At 33.7% G+C, this 22,734-nt stretch overlaps 1 protein-coding gene and 1 pseudogene across 3 annotated transcripts in view; one reads left to right on the plus strand and one right to left on the minus strand.

Moving 5' to 3' along the window:
- Positions 1 to 22,734, plus strand: part of AKT3 (AKT serine/threonine kinase 3) — a 397,863-nt gene that overhangs the window by 313,654 nt on the left and 61,475 nt on the right. For all 3 annotated transcript variants that reach the window (XM_027122450.1, XM_027122451.1, XM_027122452.1), the window contains one exon: positions 2,256 to 2,343. In XM_027122450.1, coding sequence (XP_026978251.1) covers positions 2,256 to 2,343 — 88 coding nt within the window. The remainder of the gene's footprint in view (positions 1 to 2,255; positions 2,344 to 22,734) is intronic.
- On the minus strand, positions 9,696 to 11,351 carry LOC113628620 (zinc finger CCCH domain-containing protein 15 pseudogene; annotated as a pseudogene).

A 22,734-nucleotide genomic window follows, 5' to 3' on the forward strand; every position in this document is an offset into this window, starting at 1 on the left:
GGAGTCATTGACGTTGAAATTTTTGACAGTTTCACACTTTGAAGAAGCTTGTGTTAAAGAATCTCTACCAACTTCTAAAATGGCAGCCTAAGATTATATTCTTAGTCTTTGTATAGCATTCATGGCCGATACTTTAATTTTGTATGTATTTGATAAATATAGATTAAATGCTGTCTATGTCCAAAGCCAAACTATTGCTAGAGAATTGAGGGGTGGCATAAAAATGAAAAACTGAAGCTGAATTAAAACCTTTTAATTACAAAAATGATTACGGTTCTCCATTCCAACTCCTACCTCATCCATCATCTCATATATATAATTAAGATTGAAAACAGTATTGAAATAAACAATAACATAAATGTAAGAAAATACAATGAACTGCTGATTTTTCTTGTGCATACTACTTTAATGCATACTTTGAAATGTTGAATAATTCTTTTCAGAAGCCTGTGTCTTGGTGTTTCTGCTTTCCTGGCTCCCTAAGCACAAGCTTTAAAATGCTTTTTGGATAATCCAGTACTGAACTCTCCCCTCCAAAGAATTTGCATTCTACCAGGAGAGAGACATATACAACTTGAAATAGAATGTAAAAGAGTGAGGCCAGGGAGTCAAGTGCCGAGTGTTAACTAAGTATAGATTTGCCAGTCTGAAAGTTGCAAATATGCATGCAACTATTATGATCTGATCCAATCTAAAAGTTCCATATCAGGAGTGTAGTTTATTCTGTATGAATCTTGAGATAGGAGACCTAGATAGTGGGAACTATAGGATCATCACTACAGATATTCAGATATCAGCTAATTGTTTTGTTTTCCATTCTGACAGTGTGTCAGAGGATCCTGGATTCTTCCCAGTCATGTATTTCTTATACCTAATAATAACCAGAATTCATTAAAATTGTATAATTGTTTGTTTTCTATGACCTACTTGTGTTTCTTCTTACTCAGTGTTGTGCTGGGAGTTGAAATGTACCAGTTTAGAATAGCCAATTGTTAAATTTGAAAAATTTTGTGAGCAGGTTGTTGAATACAGTCATTATTAAATATTAAATTATATAAACTTACAGTTAAATCAGGAACATTAAAATCACGGGTAAAAAATACTCAAAACTCATCACTCTTTAATAATGTTGTTAAATTTTACTCTTATCTATGCTTTTGAGGTTACTTATCTATTTTGCTTATATATTTTGAGGTTAGAAATACTATATAATGTTTTACTTCCACACATCTTGTATCAGTAAAAATAATAATATATATAAAATGCATTATATTGTATATGCATAATTTCCCTCAGAGAGCTGATTGTTAAGCATTTACCAGCACATATCATTCCTAACGATGAGTAAAATCAAATAAAACTTGCTGTATCAAATTCAGATTTAAATACATTTCCTTTCTTTTCCTCTTTCTTTCCCTGTCCTTTCTTTTTTTCTCTTTTTCCTCTTTCCCTCCCACGTTACTTCCTTCTCTGTTTTTTTTCTGTTTCTCTCATCCTTTCTTCATAGTGACTAGTAGGTACTGTGTGAAACTGAGAAAGCTAGAAAGCACCTGAATTTCAGATTGTGTCAGGTATCAGTTGAATAACATTTCCTTCAAAGATGGGGTGGGAGTATTCTAAATTTTTAATTTATATTGAAACTTGCATAGCATATTATATTGCAGTGATATTTCATAGATTAAATTTATCATTTCTGTGAAAATTCATTTGAGATATGAAAATACTCCATGAGTTTCTGTCTGTTAGCAATGCTCTCCAAATTGTTTTTTCTAAGTAATTATCTAGTCTTTCCAGAATTTATGTTAACAAGGGTACATTTTGACTAAAGTCGTTCTAAAATAAATTTGGTTTATAGAATTGACAATACCATTTATTGTGCTAGGTACTTATGTTATTTCTAACCCTTGCAATAATCCACCAGGCTGGTATTATTAATCCCATTATACAGATGAGAAAACTGAGATTAAGCAACTTTTTTATTGTCATATATCTCATAAATTTCTGAGCCGATTGCCTGTTTCAGGTTTGTCTCCAAAGCCTATGCTCTTTTCAAATACCATACTGTCCTGAGGCTAGTTCTTATTAATAGCATATTAGGAAAATTAGATCTTACAATAAAAGCTTTTTATTTTTATGGCTATTTATCACAAGAACTATTTACACACAGAAAATTACATTTCACAAAAACTTTGTAGTTATGCATTCAGCTTATGTAAACGTTTTATACTCATTTAATTTTATTTCTGTCCTCGCAGCCTTGGTGGAGGACCAGATGATGCAAAAGAAATTATGAGACACAGTTTCTTTTCTGGAGTAAACTGGCAAGATGTGTATGATAAAAAGGTAGGTTATCTTCATGGCATAGTGTTTATATATTTTGGTTAAAATGAATTTACAGCAAAAAAAATTTTAAGTGAATAAAAGTGAATGATGTAATTATATTTTTCATTTTTACTCAGTCATTTAATTGAATGTAGGACTCCTTAGCACAAAATTTTCTTGATAGTTTTGACTCCCGAAATGCATTTTGAAATTTTATTCAATGTGATCAAACAGTTTTTCTTTTTTATCACAATAATTTGTTAGTTTGCTTCTCATCATTTCCTTAATTCATAAAAAATAAAGGCACCGATGTTATGTTATTCTTCAGGAAAATTAACTAGCAAAACAATCATAATTTTAAAACTTTGTCTCTATGCCTTTCATTTTAAAGTGAGCTCTTATTTATTTATACAATTTATTATTTTAAAAGGAATTTAAAGCAATTTAGTTTTAATATTTAACCAAGTAATAAATTTATTTGTCTTCTTTGGAACATCTCTGTTATTTGAAACAGAACTTAAAGACCCAGAGAATGGATGCTACAAATTATATAATTTTATTTTTACTGTAATCTGCTTAGTACTTGTTTTTAATACTGCAGTGTTTAAGTTTAGGAACAGGAAATTATTTTGTTTGTTCTTTTAAATTTTTTTATTTTTACTACTTCAGATATTGTTAGTACAGACACTGATTTTTATATTTTGATTTTCAAATGCTCATATAAAAATTTTACTATGAAATTTTTATGTAGTTCAGCATTTGCTTAGAATTATTATCTAGTCATTTTGTGTAGTTAGTCCTTCCATTTCAATTTATTCCAGGTTTCCATATTTTTCTCTAAAACATATATCAATCAACATTTATGTAGTGTCTACTTTGTGCCAAATATTCTTCTCTATTAAACCCTAAAGATAGAATGATATCATATGAGTTATGAGGAAGTGAGATGAGTACTTCAACTGTATTATGTTACAGTAATAGGGAGTGTGGTGATTTTGTAAGCATTTACTGTAAATAGGTATTTAAAATAGTTGCACCATGTTATGATACCTCTACTCAAACTTCACTTCAATTAAACTTACATCTCTTCAGCTCGGTGCTTTGTGACCACCTAGAGGGGTGGGATAGGGAGGGTGGGAGGGAGATGCAAGAGAGAGGAGATATGGGGATATGTGTGTATGTATAGCTGACTCACTTTGTTATAGAGCAGAAACTAGCACACCATTGTGAAGCAATTATGCTCCAATAAAGATGTTAAAAAAAAATTTTGAGTTTCTACCATGTATAAAGCACTGAGGTAAGTATTGGATCCTTCTCAAACCTTATGAGAAGGTTGTGACCATTCTTAAGTTTCCTCAGTGTTTATTAACTTCATGTAGACAGTTATACATCCACTTTATAACACTGATGATATTCTTTATGAGTTGCATCCATATATAGCCCCTAATGCACTATGTACTGTTTATCATGTCAGTACACTATAAAAGAACCTGAAATTGGGAGACTGGGATTGACATATATACACTAATATGTATAAAATAGATAACTAATAAGAACCTGCTGTATAAAAAAATAAATAAAATTAAATTAAAAGAAAAAAAGAATCTGAAAAGTATCAAGATCTTGGCATGTCTCCTAGAAATAATATATGGTCAGAGGTTTTCTTTGGCAGGCAAAGTTATAAGCCACAACTAAATATTCCTTTGATATACCCTGTCCAAGGAGGATTCCACCACAACCACCAACAGCAAAATATGACAGAAAGAAAAATTTCTTTAAGAGACAAATGTAGAGCACCAGTATGGCACTGCTAACCTTAAAGAAGGGGCAAAACATGGACTTTCTTCAGTCCTATTCAGAGAGTAAGATATGCTACAAAGATTTCATCATCAGCATGCAGCTTTTCATGTTAAATTGTAGTTTGGCATCATCTAGAGAACGCTCTGAGAACCCACCTACCACACAGTGAAGAAGCAAGGCTTATCCTGTCACTGTTCCACTGGGCTCAACATGCCCAGAGCAAAGCTACTATTAAGATGTCTACTCAGGCAGCTCCCTTGTGGTGAATGGAACTGGAGAAGCCTGCAAGTAGGGTAGGAGAAGGAGCTGCCAAAGCACAGCTTTGGGTGATATATGTGAAGAAATGAGTTTAAATTGTTAGTATGTTGATAAAAATAGTTGCTACTTAATTTGAGCAAAGGTGTTAGCTATCTTGCATAAAGAAGCACAACCACAAAAATCACAAAGTTTCTACACTCATATACGCCTGCTACAGGTTTACTCTGGGGGTATGGGTAGTATACTGGATGTCAGATGAGGTACTAATGTTTTCAGCCATCTTCACACACCTGAAGAAGAACAGCGTCATAGCAGCATGCTTAAATTTTGAAACTCCTTCTAAAAGGATGTGAAAATACGATTGGTTTTATTTGGGTTTGTATTGTATCACTAACAAACAAGGAATTAATTATAGGAATGCTAATGCCAGTAGCTATTTTAATGAATTCATTTGTAATTCTAGTGTTTTCAAACATTTTTAAGGGGTCCTATGTCTTTAAAACACGTAACTTATTCATAAAAGATTAATTCATCTCTAAGATCAGGTATTTTTTTATTACAGTTTTACTAATGTGCTTTGGGACATTTACTATTTTTATACATTTCTTCCATGATTATTGGCCATTTTTCTATATATTGTGGCAAACCCAGAAATGAAGGCACATGTAAATATCCTGGCATCTTTAGGGGAAAGCTAAATCTCTTCCTAGGCAAAGTTAAAAGTGAATTAATCTTAATTACAAGTATCATGATGTACCACTCTAAAGAACTTGGTACTGGAAGGTGGAAATACTCATCCTGGATCTGTTTCTTCCCTCTTGTGTGGAAATGGACAAGTTGTTTTACTCCCACATAAAATTATGATCTTTGAAGTATCTTCAAGCTTTAGGATTCTCCGGTAGGATATTTCATAATATGAATTAATCTAGTTAAATTTCTATATAAGATTTATACTCAGTTTGTCAACATCTACAAAAAAGCCTGCTGGGATTTTCTGTGAGATTATGTTCAATTTATAGAAAAATCTGGGAAGAATTGGCATTTGAACATGCTATACGTCTACATTTATTTAGGTCTTCTTTAATTACTCTCAGGAATGTTTCATAATTTTCAGTGTTTAGTTCTTACCCATATTTTGTTAAATTTATCCATAAGTATTTCATGTCTTCTGATGTGGATGGTATTTTAAAATTTCATTTCCATATTGTTTGCTACCAGTAGAAATAGGCTTGATTTTTGTATATTGACCTTGTATCCTACAAGCTATTAGTTTTAGTAGCTTTTTTTGTACATGACTTAGAGTTATCTAAATAGATGATCATATCTTCTATAAATAAAAAGTTTTACTTCATTTTCAATCTGCACGTATTTTATTTATTTCTTTTGCCTTATTATATTGGCTAGGACCTTTCTACAAAGTGGAATAGAAATGATGAGAGTTGACATCCTGGCTTTGTTTCTAATCTTAGGGAGAAAACATTTTTTACCATTAAATATGACATTAATCACATCTAGCACCTAAATCTTCATTACTAAATGTCATTCTCCAGTAAAAAGAACCAAGGTTATTTGGAGAAGTAGTTGATCCCACAGCTGGGATGGGGAAAATAAAAGAAGAGCCCAAGGAATTTTGTGGTACCAGAAAATTAAAAAACGAAGGTAGATGGAAAAAGGTGCATGTTTGTACGACACAGGAGCCAACCTTAAATAATTCCCAGTGGTGAAAGCTGGGACAATTTCAGTAGCAAAACAAATATTGTATATGACCAAAAAGATAAGATACATATCCATGAGTCTATACTGCAGAAATTAATGATTGAACAAATAGATAAAATATTGAGAACAGACATGTCTTCATTGTAGGTGAATTCCGGTTAATAAATGTAGAAGGAATCAGGGAAATAGAAAATTACCATTAAAACACCAGAGTGTTTTACCATTACCATTAAAACACCAGAGTAAAAACACCTGTATGCAAGATGGTAATTAAAATTACCATTAAAACACCAGAGTAAAAACACCTGTATGCAAGATTCACCAATGAATGTTAAAATTAGTGGGCAAAAGTTTAAGAAGGAGGATATTTGCATGGTGTCAACATATCTTTCCCCAAATACTTATTTACAAAGATTAAACGAGTAATTTTACAGTAAAAAGCCCTGGCAAACACTGTCTTAAACCAAGTGATCAAGATTAATATCACCAGTAATAAGACACTGAAATCATTATAACCCATGATATGATGCCCTGAGAAGGCTGTATCACTTTTGTACTATATTCCCTCAAAATGCATAACCTCAGTATAATCATGAGAAAACCTAAGAAACCCTCAAAAGTGTCAACTTCATGAAAGGCAAGGAATGATTGTGAAACTTTCACAGATTGGAAAAGACTAAGGTGACATGATGACTAAATTCAATGTGGGATTCTAGATTGGATCTTGGAATAGAAAAGGGCCATAAGTGGAAAAACTGGTGAAATGTAAATAAATTTGGTAGTTAATACTTTTGTACCAATTTAATTTCTTAGTTTTGATAACTGTACTATGGCTATATAAACTATTAGCATCAGGGGAAGGTGTGTAAAGGGTATATGGGAACTGTTTGTACTATTTTTCTAAGTCTTTTCTAAGCCTAAAATTATTTCAGTATAACAAGTTATAAAACTTTGATCTAAGTGTAGGGTTTTTTTTTTTTTTTCTTGTGGTACGCGGGCTTCTCCCTGTTGTGGCCTCTCCCGTTGCGGAACACAGGCTCCGTACGCACAGGCTCCGGATGTTCAGGCCCAACAGGCATGGCTCAGGGGCCCAGCCGCTCCTCGGCATGCGAGATGCGGGATGCGGGATCCTCCCAGACCGGGGCACGAACCCGCATCCCCTGCATCGGTAGGCCGACTCTCAACCACTGCACCACCAGGGAAGCCCTAAGTGTAGGGTTTTTAATACCTCCTTTATTGGGTTGAGGAAGTTCCTTCCATTCCTAGTACGGTAATAGTTTTTATCATGAATAAGTGTTGAATTTTATTAAAAGTTTTTTGCATCTATTGTAATGATCATATGGTTTTTCTCCTTTATATTCTGTTAAAATGGTGAATTGTATTGATTGTTTTTCTAATGTTAAATGAACCTTCTATTCCTGGGGAAAAATCTGCTTACTTATGATATCCTTATTATGTATTGCTAGATTTGATACAATGTGTTTTTTAAAGGATTCTTTGCATGCTTAAATCATGCATGATACTGAGGCGTCATCTTCTTTTCTTAGAATGTCTTTGTATGGTTTTCATTTCAGGATCATGTTTACCTTTTTAAAATGAGGTGGGAAGTATGCCCTCCTCTTCACTTGTATGGAATTGTTTCTGTAGAATTTATATTAAATGTTCCTTAAATCTTTGGTAGAATTTACCAGTAAAGCCCCTTGGGCCTAGAGTTTTCTCACTGTTGGGAGGTTTGTAACCATGAACTTAATTATTGAATAGTTAAGGGACTCTTCTGTTTATCTGTTTTTTCTTGATTGAGTTTTGGTATTTTATGGCTTTCAAGGAATTTGTCACCTAGGTTTGCTAATTTATTGGCTTAAAAATGTTTGCAATGGGGGCTTCCCTGGTGGCGCAGTGGTTGAGAGTCTGCCTGCCGATGCAGTCTGACTGCGGATTCGTGCCCCGGTCTGGGAAGATCCCACATGCCGCAGAGCGGCTGGGCCCGTGAGCCATGGCCGCTGAGCCTGCGCATCCGGAGCCTGTGCTCCGCAACGGGAGAGGCCACAGCAGTGAGAGGCCCGCATACCGCAAATAAATATAAATAAATTAATTAATTAAATGTTTGCAATATTCTCTTTATATCTTTACGGTGTTTGTTGTATATATAGTGATGACTTCTTTTATTCCTGATATTGGTATATTGTTTTTCTGTGTTCAAAGTCATTAATTCTCATCTTTATTATTTCTTTATTCTGCTTCTTTTGAGTTGATGTTGCTTTTCTTTATCTTCTTAGGAGGAAGCTAAGATTATTGGCTTGAGACCTTTCTCTTTTTCTAACATAAGCACTTAATGCTATGTTTCTATCTAAGGACAGTTAGCCATGCTTTGCGAGTTTTGATATGTTGTGTTTTCATTTCAAAATATTTTTAGTTCCTCTTGTGATTCCTTCTTAACTCAGGGATTATTCAGGAGAGTGTTGTTGACAATTTCCAAATATATAGATTTTTTAGACATCTTTGTTATTGATTCCTACTTATCCATGGTTGGAAAACATATTTCATATGATATTAATCCTTTAAAATTTATTGAGATTTGTTTTATGGTCGATAAAGTGGTTTATCTTGGTGTATGTTTCATACACACTTGAAAAAGATGTGTATTCTACTTACATTGCATAAAATATTCTACCAGTATCCATTTGGTCAAGATGATTGACAGTGTTATGTCTCCTACTGATTTTATGTCTACTTGTTCTATCAGTTATTGAAAAAGGATCATTGAAGTCTTTAGCTGTAATTGTGGATTTGCCTGTTTCTCTTTTTAGATCTGCTTCTTGAATTTTGAAGCTTCATTGTTAGCTGTATACATAGCAATTTAGGATTGCTATGTCTTCTTGGTGAATCTACCCCTTTTTCATTATGAATGTTCTTTTATATTCATAGCATTAATCTTTGTTTTGAAATCTACTTTGTCTGACATTAATATAAGTTCTCCAGCTTTCTTTTGAATTTGTATATTTTTCCCATCTTGTTATTTTTAACCTGTATCATTATATTTAAGTGTATTTTCTCTTAGACATGATATAGTTGACTCTTGCTTTTTTTTTTGTTTTTTGGATTTTAATGTATGAGGATTTTATTTACAACGTTATTAACAACAACAACAAAGAAATTAAACATAGGTTACTGCAACTGATCCTGTGAGATTTAAGAAGTTCCATTTTAAATTGCCATCAAATTGTCCAAAGATATACAATGCTAAATCTGTGGTTTTCTTTATGAATGACAGTGCTCATATTTTAGGCAGTCCTTTTTTTTTTTTTTAATAAATTTATTTACTTTTGGCTGCCTTGGGTCTTCGTTGCTGCACGTGGACTTTCTCTAGTTGTGGTGAGCAGGGGCTACTCTTTGTTGCGGTGCGCAGGCTTCTCATTGCAGTGGCTTCTCTTGTTGCGGAGCACAGGCTCTAGGCTCACAGGCTTCAGTAATTATGGCTCGCGGGCTCTAGAGTGCAGGCTCAGTAGTTGTGGCACATGGCCTTTGTTGCTCCGAGGCATGTGGGATCTTCCCAGCCAGGGCTCGAACCCGTATCCCCTGCATTGGTAGGTGGATTCTTAACCACTGCGCCACCAGGGAAGCCCTAGACAGTCTTTTAAACATATAAATACAAAAGAAATGAAATCACTCGTTAAAAACTTTGTTAAATGAAGGGTATTTTAAATTTACATTTATGTTGTCCTTGTAATAATACATGCCCGGAGAAAATCAGGAGCTTGAAGGGCAATTACACTTCCTACCTGAGTGGACAGTTAGAACAATCGATCATTTCCAGTTTATCATGAACTACTCTGAACTTACTATGAGATGTAGCCAAAGTCAGAATATAGGAGTTAGGGAGAATATTCCTTTTTTGGAGGCAAGTAAGCCCACCAGAATCAGCATGGAAAATAAGCATCCTATTGAAGAATTCTAGGTGGAAAAATTAATGTAGTCAATTTCAACCATGCTGAGCTGGCTTAATTTTTTCATTGACTTGTATGATGTCATTCTTCTAAATCAAGTGTGTTTAAGTTCTTTTAGATCATCCACATCTTCCCCAAAAAAGGTTTTCATCAATAGGAACAGCATCGATGGCTCCATTTTTCTGTCCCTTCCCTTCATTGTCTTCTTCCAGATCACTTCTTTTGCCATTTTTAGCCCTACCTCTGTAAGCTTTGCTTAATTTGTTTTATCTCTTTCTGAAGTATGTGTGCTGAAATCTTTCAAGACTGGCTACAGTAATACCTGTTTCATCTACATCGCTCATTGAATCATCAGCCTCATCTCCACCTGTTCCCTGGGTGTAACAGGTATCGTCTGCTTCCTCCTCATTATCATCAGCTCAGGATGAAATTCAAACATCTCACAACTACTGAAAACTAGTGCCTACCCCGCTTTGAAGTCTGCTTTCCTTCTTTGCATTTCTTGATTAACTTTATCAATCTCTTCTTGTTTTTTCCTTGCATATAAGAAAAGTTTCTGGAGTTATTTTGGCAGCATTTGGACCTAGGGCAGAACACTTTTTCAATTAGATCTTCTAATGAAATTCTCTGTTCTTTCTCTACTTTCTTTTTATAAAAGATAAAAATATACAATACAATATAAATACAATACAATACAAATCCAGGAGGAAGTGCATCATGATACATGCAAATATCTCCCCCTCCATGGCATATCCAAAGCCAGCCATATTTGTTGTTTTCAGTAGCTTCAAAGAAATGTCTGCACACTAACAGTTTTGGAGTTTTTCTTTTCTGCCTCACTGTGCTTGTTACTCACTTCTTCCAGTTTTTCTCTCATCCCTATTAACTGTAGTATACTTTTCAAGTTCTTCACTGCTTGCATCACATTTTCTCACCACAGTCAAGTCATGAGAGAACTTATACTTATCTCCTTTAGTGCTCTGCCCATGCACGTACCACAGATTTAGGATCTGCACCTTTACTTAGTTTTTGAGCAGCAACTACAGGTTTGAATAGTTCATTTAGCTCTTGCAATTCTTACTTCTTGTCATCTTTCTTCAGTTTCTCTTTGGCTTCCCTTTATGCTACCTGATGTGGATTTTGTTGACCAAATTGAACTTGATGAGTGACAGCCTTGATAAACTTTTGTTGCTTGGCTCCTTTCTTGTTCTTTAGACCAAAAGCTTTGTCTCCAATAATCTTCTTTTTCTACTCCACTTTTTTGCTTCCCCCAGCCTGAGCAGGTTTCTTGGTTGGGGGGGCAGGGGGCATTGTGGAGACAGTTGACACCAGCCAGACTTCAGCACAGTTGTATACCATCAGAGGATCTGGACCCATGGCAGGAAGAGGAAGATGAACACACAACCACCTTAGTCGCTAAACCATACCTTGATTTTTTCTTATTCATTAGATAGTATATGACTTTTAATGGAATGTGCAGCCCATTTTTATTTAATTCAATTATCGACATAGTTGGGTTGAAATCTGCCATCTTGCAGTTTGTTTTTATTTGTTTCTTTATCTGCCTTCTTTTGGATTTATTGACTATTTTTATGATTCCATTTTATCTGAGCTATTGTGTCATTAGCTATACTCCTTTGTTTTCTTCTCTTGAGATTGTTTTAGAGTTTTCCGTGTATATGCTTAACTTATCACACTGTACCTTCAGTTAATATTATAAACATATCACTTTCAATAGCATATTTCTGTTTCCCCTTCCATTCTTTATGCTATCATTTTCATGTATTTTACTTTCATATGTTATAAACATCACAATACATCATAAATTCTCTTTAGCTTTAGACAATTATGTTTTAATGTGCTGAAGAATGCTTTATATTTACAACTAGTAGCACTCACCATTCCTTTATGTAGATCCATGCTTCCATCTGGTATCGTTTTTTGTTTTCTTTTGTTTTTTTCTTCTTCATTGTTTTTCTTTAGCCTTTACTCTAAAGCTCATTTAGCTCCATGTCTTAGACATGATCCCCCTAATTTGGAAATATTTATGGAAAAAAGAATGCATTTGAAGGAAATATAGGCTTGGAATTGATGGGAATGTGACATTTCAGAGGGGAGACCAATGTAAGAAGAAATAAAGTCGTTATGATTGAAGTGCATGAAATAATTCTGAAGCTGGAAAGAACCAGAAGTTTATGGTAGATGCAAAAAATGGAGAAGTGAGCCTGTTAATTTGGTATTGTTTCTTGAAAATTTAGCTCATGTTTGATTGATCCACCTACTTACCAGAATTATAAATCCTGAAGTAGGGGAATGACATAAGATGATTGGACCTTTTCAAGTTTGTTGGTATAGACTTTTAGGCAGAAGAGTTTGGAAAAGAGAATCTCATTTAGAGACTGCTGCAATGATACAAGTGTTAAGCGGTAGAGTCCAATGAAACAGAATAAAGACAATGAGGAAGGAAAAGGAAATTCCGTAAATTCTATAGATATTTTAAAGAAGTAAGAATTAGTAATCTAGTCTGACAATCCTGGGGAAATGGGGGAGGATTATTGCTGGTTTTGGTAATAATTTAATTTTAAATGGAATTATCTCAGAGCTAGAAATACAGCACTAACATTTGGAAATGAGAGCAAGAATCAATAAGGAAATTCAATTAAAGTTGTGGGAATGGATTTCCTCTACAAAAAGGAGAGGAATGAGAAAATAAATGGGAAAGGGGAGGAGATTTAGGGAGAGAGACACGGGGAGGGAAGGTATGAGAACACTGAGAGCTATGACTGAGTATTAAAAAATATCTGTGGTCAGGAATGGGAGTTGGTTTGAGGACACATTTTTGTAAGGTGTGTCAAGGTCCTTTGTGAAGTATTATTTAAAAAGTTGCAGTGGCACTTTTCTGACTGAATCACGGCTCTCTATTTTCTGGTTGAAAAACTCAGCATGAGAAGTTTGGTGGTTGATGGCAGTCATGCCAATGTTAGTGATTGTTATTGTTTTCATAAGTAAAGCAAGGTTAGACAAGTATAACATGAACACTAACAGAGAAGAGAGAGAAGCTAAAAAGATGCTTCTAGGTAGCTTCATGTTGATATTCTTCTTATCCTACTCAAATGGTGGTTCAGTCTAAAACTTCAGGTCAAAGAAAGATGAGCCACAAATATCTACCAAATGTTCTGACAGTTTAACTTTAAAATTACTCTCTTCTGTTGATTGTGAGGCATTGCACTGAGGATATAAAAGAACACAGACAGCTGTCAAAACCAACGTTAGTTGTGATATGAAATGCAAATGGTTTAAGCTGTAAAAGCCCTCAAGTAGGTTAAAAACAAAATATAACTAGATGTTCTGTACAAGAATCTCACCTAAAACAATATTACACAGAAAAGTGGAAAAAATAAGAGGATGAATAGAAGTTTAACAGTCAAATGTCACAAAAAGTAAACAGAGACAATTATAATTTTGAGCTAAGTAGATTTCAACACATAAATATTAAACGGGAGAAGTCAATTTTGGCATAATGAACAATAGCATGATCTCCAACATAAAAAGTAAAATTTTTGCACCAAATAGCATTTATGTGCACAAAACACTATTAGAAATGCCAGAAGCCCTGATAGAAATGCAGTTTCTTTCTTAATGTGGCAGATGTTCATCAACTTTTTGATCTTTTGAAAGAGCCAGCTTGTGATTTTGGTGATTTTCTCTATCAGTTTTCAATTTTCAAATTTATGGATTTATGCTCTCATCTTTATTTATTTTCTTCTCCTTATTTCAGATTTTATTTGCTCTTCTATTTCTGGTTTCCTAAACTGGAAGTGTAGATTATTGCTTTTAGATCTTTCTTTTCAAATGTATGATTCAATGCTATATGTTTTCCTATATATACTGTTTTTACTGCATCCCACAAATTTTGATAAGTTGTATTTTCTTTTTTTTTTTCTTTTGCTGTATGTTGTGGCCTCTCCTGTTGCGGGGCACAGGCTCCAGACACGCAGGCTCAGCGGCCATGGCTCACGGGCCTAGCTGCTCCGCGGCATGTGGGATCTTCCTGGACTGGGGCACGAACCCGTGTCCCCTGCATTGGGAGGCGGACTCTCAACCACTGCGCCACCAGGGAAACCCATATTTTCATTTTTATTTGGTTAAAATATATTTAAATTTTTCTTAAGACATCTTATTTGACCTATATGCTATTTAGAACTATATTATTTAATCTCTAAGTATTTGGAATTTTTCCAGATATCTTTAACTTATTGATTGCCAATTTAATTCTATTGTGGTTTGAGAGCATACCTTTGTATGATTTCTGTTCTTTTAAAATTTTTAAGGTGTGTTTTATGGCCTAGAATATGGTTTGTCTTGGTGAATGTTCTGTGAGCTTAAGAAGAATGTGTATTGCTACTGTTGTTGGAGAAGGTAGTCTATAAATATCAATTAGATCCAGTTGGCTGATGGTGCTTTTCAGTCCTTACTAATTTTCTGCCTGCTGGATCTGTCAATTACTGATAAAGGGATGTTAAATTCTCCAACTGTAATAATGAATTAATCTATTTCTCCTTGAGGTTCTATCAGTTTTTGTCCATTGTATTTTGAAACTCTCTTGTTACATGTGTACACATTAAGCATTGTTACGTCTTTTTGGAGAATTAACCCCTTTATCATTATGTAATGTCTTTTTTTTTTTTTTTTTTTTTTGTGGTACGCGGGCCTCTCACTGCTGTGGCCTCTCCCGTTGTGGAGCACAGGCTCCGGACGCGCAGGCCCAACGGCCATGGCCCACGGGCCCAGCCGCTCCGCGGCACGTGGGATCTTCGCGGACCGGGGCACGAACCCGTGTCCCCTGCATCGGCGGGCGGACCCCTAACCACTGCGCAACCAGGGAAGCCCTGTAATGTCTCTTTTAATCTGTGATAATTTTCATTACTCTGAAGTCGGCTGTGTCTGAAATTAATATAGCTACTCCAGCTTTCTTTTGATAAGTGTTACCATGGTTTCCCTTACTTATTTTTTAACCTGCAATTAATGCAATCTTAGATCACATTAGGTTTTTTTTAATCAAAGTACAGTTGATTTACAATATCCTGTTAGCTTCAGGTGTACAGCCCAGCAATTTATTTATACATATGTATATTTTTTTTGTCTTCAGATACTCTTCCCTTATAGGTTATTACGAAGTATTGAGTATAGTTCCCTGTGCTATACAGTAGATTCTTGTTGGTTATCTATTTTATATACAGTAGTGTTAATGCCAACCTCATAATTTATCTCTCCCCCCACCCCCTTTTCCCTTTGGTAACCATAAGTTTGTTTTCTATGTCTGTGAGTGTCTTTCTGTTTTGGAAATACCAGTTTTGGAGATAAGTTCATTTGTAACTTTTTTTTTTTAGGTTCCACATATAAGCGATATCATATGATATTTATCTTTCACTGTCTGGCTTGCGTTACTTCACTTAGTGTGATAATCTCTAGGTCCATCTATATTGCTGCAAATGGCATTATTTCATTCTTTTTTATGGCTGAGCAATATTCCATTGTATATGTATACACCACATCTTCTTTATCCATTCATCTGTCGATGGACGTTCAGGTTGCTTTCATGTCTTGTCTATTGTGAATAGTGATGCTATGAACCTCATGTATCTTTTTGAATTATGACTTTCTCTGGATATATGCCTGGGAATGGGATTGCAGGATCATATGGTAGCTCTATTTTTAGTTTTTTAAGAAGCCTCCATACTGTTCTCCATAGTGGCTGTACCAATTTACATTCCTGCCAACAGTGAAGAAGGGTTCCTTTTTTTCCACACCCTCTCCAGCATTTATTATTTGTAGACTTTTTGATGCTGGCCATTTTGAGCAGTGTGAGGTGGTACCTCACTGTAGTTTTGATTTGCATTTCTCTAATGATTAGTGATGTTGAGCATCTTTTCATGTGCCTTTTGGCCATCTGTATGTCTTCTTTGGACAGCTACATGTAAAAGAATTAAATTAGAACATTCTCTAACACCATACACAAAAATAAACTCAAACTGGATTAAAGGCCTAAATGTAAGACCAGATACTATAAAAATCCTAGAGGAAAACATAGGCAGCACACTGTTTGAGCAATATGCTTTTGGATTAATCTCCTAGAGTAATGGAAAAAATAATAATAAACAAATGGGACCTAATTAAACTTAAAAGGTTTTGCACAGCAAAGGATACCATACACAAAACGAAAAGGCAACCTGCAAAATGGGAGAAAATATTTGCAAATGATATGACTGGCAAGGGATTAATCTCCAAAATGTACAAACGGCTCATGTAGTTCAATATCAAAAAACAAACAACCCCATCAAAAAATGGGCAGAAGATTTAAATAGGTATCCCCTCACTTTTAATCTCTTTGTGTCTTTATATTTAAAGTGGATTTCTTGTAGATAACATATGGTTGGGTCTTGTTTTTTTATTCTCTCTGATGGTCTTTGTCTTTTAGTTGTTTTTAGACATTGACATTTAAAGTGATATTGACATAGTTGAATTAATATCTGTTCATTGAATTAATAGTTGAATTTATTTTCTATTCATTATCCTGTTCTTTGTATCTTCTTTTCTTTTCCACTTTTTACTTTTTTTCTGACTTGCCTGGTTTTAAGGGAGCGTTTTCTAAGACTGCATTTTTCCTTCTCTCTTAACTTATCCTTTACACTTCTTTTAAATTTTTTTAGTGCTTGACCTTAGAGTTTGCAGTCTATATTTATAACTAATTCTAGGCCTTTTTCAAATAATACTATACCACTTCATGGATAGCATAAGTTCCTTATAATATTGCTGTCATTAATGTCATTTGTCCATAACCTGGAATTATTGTATATATTGTTGCATTACTATTTTGAACAAACTTTTTTTTTTGGCTGCGTTATGCAGCTGCAGGCTCTTAGTTCCCTGACCAGGGATCGAACGCGTGCTCCCTGCATTGGGAGCATGGAGTCTTAACCAATGGACCACCAGGGAAGTCCCATAACAAACTTATTTTTTTTTCTATTGGAGTATGGTTGCTTTACAATATTGTGTTAGTTTATACTTTACAGCAAAGTGAATCAGCTATGTGTAAATATATCCCCTCTTTTTTGGATTTCCTTCTCATTTAGGTCACCACAGAGCATTGAGTAGAGTTCCCTGTGCTATTCAGTAGGTTCTCATTAGTTATCTATTTTATACATAGTATCAATAGTGTATATATGTCAATCCCAATCTCCCAATTTGTCCAACCCTCCCTTTCCCCCTTGGTATCTATACGTTTTTTCTGTACGTCTGTGTCTCTATTTCTGCTTTGTAAATAAGATCATCTATACCAATTTTTTCAGATTCCACATATATGCATTAATATACAATATTTGTTTTTCTCTTTCTGACTTACTTCACTCTGTACGACAGTCTCTAGGTCCATTCATGTCTCTACAAATGACCCAATTTCGTTCCTTTTTATGGCCGAGTAATATTCCATTGTATATATGTACCACATCTTCTTTATCCATTCCTCTATTAATGGACATTTAGGTTGCTTCCACGTCCTGGCTGTTATAAATAGTACTGCAGAGAACCTTGGGATGCATGTGTCTTTTTGAATTGTGGTTTTCTCAGGATATATGCCCAATAGTGGGATCACTAGGTCATATGGTAATTCTATTTTTAGTTTTTTAAGAACCTCCATACTGTTCTTCATAATGGCTGTATCAATTTACATTCCCACCAACAATGCATGAGGGTTTTCCTTATCTCCACACCCTCTCCAGCATTTATTGTTTGTAGATTTTTTGATAATGGCCATTCTGACTGATGTGAGGTGATACCTCATTTTAATTTTGATTTGCATTTCTCTAATAATTAATGTTGAGCATATTTTCATGTGTTTGTTGGCCATCCATATGTCTTCTTTGGAGAAATGTCTATTTAGGTCTTCCATCCATTTTTTGATTGGGTTGTTTGTTTTTTTGATATTGAGCTGTTTATATATTTTGGAGATTAATCCCTTGTTGGTTGCTTCGCCAGCTATATGTAAAAGAATGAAATTAGAGCACTCCCTAATACCATACACAAAAATAAACTCAAAATGAACAAACTTTTGTCTAATTATTTTAATTAAGAATATGGAAAAAAATATTTAATCTTCGTGTATTCCTTCTTTAATACACTTCCTTTCTTTATGTAAATCTAAGTTTCTGATCTATATCATTTGCCTTCTTTTTGATGAATTTCTTTTAACAGTTTTTGCAAGGTAGGTCTCCTGGTGACAAATTGCCTCAGTTTTTTGTCTGGGAATGTCTTTATTTTTCCTTATTTTTGAAGGATAATTTTGCTCTATACAGAATTCTAGGTTGATGCTTTTGTCTTTCAACACTACATATTTCACTCCATTTTTTCATTGCTTGCAAGGTTACTGAAGAGAAACTCAATGTAATTCTTAACTTTCACCTTTATAGATAAAGTTTTTTGCTGTGTGTGTGCGCGTGTGCACGTGCACTCACCCACTTCTGCCTTCTCTGAAGATTTTATCTTTGTCTTTGATTTTCTTCAGTTTAAATGGCTATACCTATGGCTAAGTGTAGATTTGGGGGTACTTGTCTTGACTGATATTCTCTGAACTTCCAGGACCTATAGTATGGTGCCTAGCACTAATTTTGGAATACTGTTATTGCTTCAAATATTTCTTTTGTTCCATTCTCTCTCTCTTCTTCTTATATTCCCATTACACGTACATTACATCTTTTATAATTGTCTCACAATTTTTGGATATTCTGTTCTTTTTTATTCTTTTTTCTCTTTGCATTTCAATTTTGAAAGTTTCTATTAACATTTCTTCAAGCTCACTGATTCTGTCCTTGGCTGTGTTCTGATTGGTGAGGCTATCAAAAGTGTTCTTAATTTCTGTGATGGTGTTTTTGATTGCTAGCATTTCCTTTGATGCTTTCTTAGAGATTCCATTTATCTACTTATATTATCCATCTGTTCTTGCATATAGTCAACTTTTTCTACTAAAGCCTTTAATATATTGATCATAGCTGCTTCAAATTCCTAGTCTCATAATTTCAACATCTCTCTCTGCCATATTTGAGGCTTTCTCTGTATCTTGAAAATATATTTTTAATCTTTTAATATGTCTTATAATTTTTTGTTGAAAGTCAGACATTAGGTACTGAGTAAAAGAAACCAAGGAAACTGAGCTAAATAGGTCTTTAGTGGAGGGTTTATGTGTATGTCACTAGTTTATTGGGTTTCAATGTACTTAATACTTTTGGTACCTTTCTTTTTTTTAGGAGGTAGTCTACATAGATGATCATGTCATCCATTTCCAACTTGTATGCCTTTTATTTCTTCTTTTTCTTACCTTATTGCATTGACTAGGATCTCCAGAACAATGTTGTATAGAGATGGTGAGAACAGACATTTAATTATTACTAATTTGGGGGAGATAGAATTTGCATTTCCCCTTCTGATTATGATATTAGCTGTAGGTTTTTTTATGCATGCCATCTCTCAGCTTGACAAAATTATCTGCTGTTTCTATTTCATGAACATTTTTGTTATGAATAAATGCTGGATTTCATCGAATGCTTTTTTTCTGCATTCATTGAGATAACTATGTGATGTTTCTACCTTAGTTTATTAATACATTGACTCACATTGATTGATTTTCACTTGCATGCCTAGGATAAACCTCTAAACAATCATGGTATGTTATCTTTTTTATATATTGCTAGATTGTTTCAGTATTTTGTTAAGAATTTTGCATTTATAGTCATAGGAAATATTGGACTATATTTTTCTTTTCATGTACTATCTGGTTTTAGAATCAGGATAATGCTGGACACCAGAAATAAGTGGTGTTCCCTCTTCTATTTTATGGAAAAGTTTGCATGGAATTGCCCTTATTTCTTCTTTAAATGTTGACAGAATGTCCTGTGAAGCCATCTGAGCCTAGAGTAAAGAAATTCAATTTATTTAGTGGATATACGGTACCTCTTATTATCTGTTTCTTTTCAGTGAGGTTTTATAGTTTATCTGTGTTTCAAGGTATTTAAAAATTTTTGTCTAATTGTTGAATTCACTGGCATTAAGTTGATGCATTATTTTCTTTATTTTTTTCTATTCCTTTTACCTTGTTTTATAAGCTCTTCCTTTTAGCCAATTACATTGAAAACTTACTAGATTTGAAACCTTTCTTTTATAATATGAGCTTGTAGTGCTGTATTTTTACTACCTCTAAGCACTGCCCTAGCTGCATCATGTAAGTTTTGTTATGTCATTTTATGATTTAATTTTTATTTCAAAATGCTTTCTAATTTTCCTTGTGATTCCTTCTGTGACCCTATGGTTTACTGAAGTGTGTTGTTTGATTTACAATATTTGGAGATTTTTTAGTTATCTTTCTGTTTACATCTCTAGTCTAATTTTGTTGTTGTTAAGGAACATATTTCGTATAATTTTAAATAATTTAAATCCATTGAGATTTGTTTAATGAAGAAAATATGGTTTATGTTGATGAGTGTTTCATGTGCATTTGAAATAATGTGTATTCTTCTCTTGTTATATACAGTGTTCTATAAATGTCAATTAGATCAAGTGGGTTAATAGTTTTAAGTATTCTACATCCTTACTGATTGTTTGCCAGCTTGCTTTTATCAATTACTAAGAGAGGATAAGTAAAATCCTGAACAATAATTGTGGTGTTGACTAATTCTCTTTCAGTTCTATCACTTTTTCTTTACTTTAAACTTAAAGTTCTGTTCTTAGGTGCACCCAGATTTAATACTGTTATATCTTCATGAAGTGAATTTCATCACTTCATCTAGGTTAGCCAATTTTTGGCATAAAGATTAGAGTGGATATACATGCAATAGACAAATAGACAATAGAAAAACAATAAAGTCAATAAAACCAAAAATAGTTCATTGTTTGAAAAGATCAACAAAATTGACAAACTTTTAAGTAGATTGACTAAGAAAAAGAAAAAGCAGATATTAAAATCACAAGTGAAAAACATTACTACTGACTTTATAGAAATGAAAAGAATTATGAGAATAATATGAACACCTGTACACTAATAAAGTGGGTAACCTATATGTATTGGAAAAATTCCTAAAAACGTACAACCTGCCAAAACTACTCAAGTAGAAATAGAAATTTTGAATAGACCTAAAACTAATAAGAACTAATAAGAACAAAGTAAACAAAAAATCAATAAAGAAAAGCCCTAGACCAGATAGCTTCACTAGAGAATTCTTCAAACATTTAAAGGAGAAATAATGCCAATCCTTCTCAAACTATTCCAAGAAACTGAAGAGGAGTGAGTACTTCCTGACTCATTCTGTGAAGACAGCATTACCCTGATTCCAAAATCATGCAAAGACACTGCAAGAAAACTGTACACCAATATTCCCAGTTAATACACATGCAAAAATTCTCAACCAAACACTAACAAACCAATCAGCAGCATATTAAAAGGATTATACATCATGATGAAGTGAGTTGTATGCCAGGAATGCAAAGATTCATAATACTAAAATCAATCAATGTAATACCCTACTTCAACAGAATAAAGAAAAAACCCATGTGATTTCAGCTGGTGCAGAAAAAGCATTTGACAAAATTCAGCACTCTTTCATGGTAAAAGAAACAAAACAAAACAAAAAACCCATACTCAGAAAAATAGAAATAGAAGGAAACTTCCTCATCATAATAAAGGCCATGTATGAACCCACAGGTCACACACTTTATGATGAAAGTCTGAAAGCTTTTCCCCAAAGATAAGGAAGAAGACAAAGATTCCTACCTTCAGCATTTCATTTCAACATAGTACTAGAAGTTGTCAGAATGTTTAGAAAGAACAGGAAATAAAATGCAATCAAATGGGAAAGGAAGTAGTAAAACTATCTCTGTTAACAGATGACATGATCTTATATGTAGAAAACACTAAGGAATACAGACACACACCAAAAAACCTCTTAAAGCTAATGAAAAATCCAGCAAAGTTGCAGATACAAAATCACACACAAAATACATTATATTTCTACACATTAGCTATATCTGAAAAGTAAATTAAGAAAACAATTCCATAGAAAATAGCATCAAAAAGAATAAAATATTTAGGAATAAATATAATTAGGTAGATGTAAAATTTATATGCTGCAAACTACAAAACATTGCTTAAATAAATTAGACATAAATAATTGGAAAGACATCCCATGTTTGTGGGTTGGAAACTTAATATTGTTGAGATGATAATTACTGGTCAAAGTGGATGTTATTGATTCAGTGAAATCCTTATGAAATGGTCATATAAAATAATTTTAATATACTTCTGAATTCATTTTGCTGATACTTTATTGAGGATTTTTGCAGCAATGTTCATGGGATATCGGTCTGTAGTTTAGAATGTGCATTTCTTTTAAAACAACAAATCAAACCTCAGTAGAACAAAGGAACTACAATATAGCTCTGATCATATTCTGTGATCACATTGCAATAAAACTTGGAGCAATCAGCAAGGAAATACTTCTCTAAAACCCAAACGTTTAAAATAAACTTTAATATAATTCATGGATTACAAAATAGGCACGTTGGAAATCAGAAAATGTTTAGAACTGAATTACAATGAAAATTTGTGAAATGCAGCCAAAGAGGTTCTTCTTTTTTCCTTTTTTTTTTTTGT

The sequence above is a fragment of the Aethalodelphis obliquidens genome, unplaced genomic scaffold (assembly GCF_003676395.1).
Source record: "Aethalodelphis obliquidens isolate GAN/ISIS:26980383/991018 unplaced genomic scaffold, ASM367639v1 scaffold24, whole genome shotgun sequence".
NCBI lineage: Eukaryota > Metazoa > Chordata > Mammalia > Artiodactyla > Delphinidae > Aethalodelphis > Aethalodelphis obliquidens.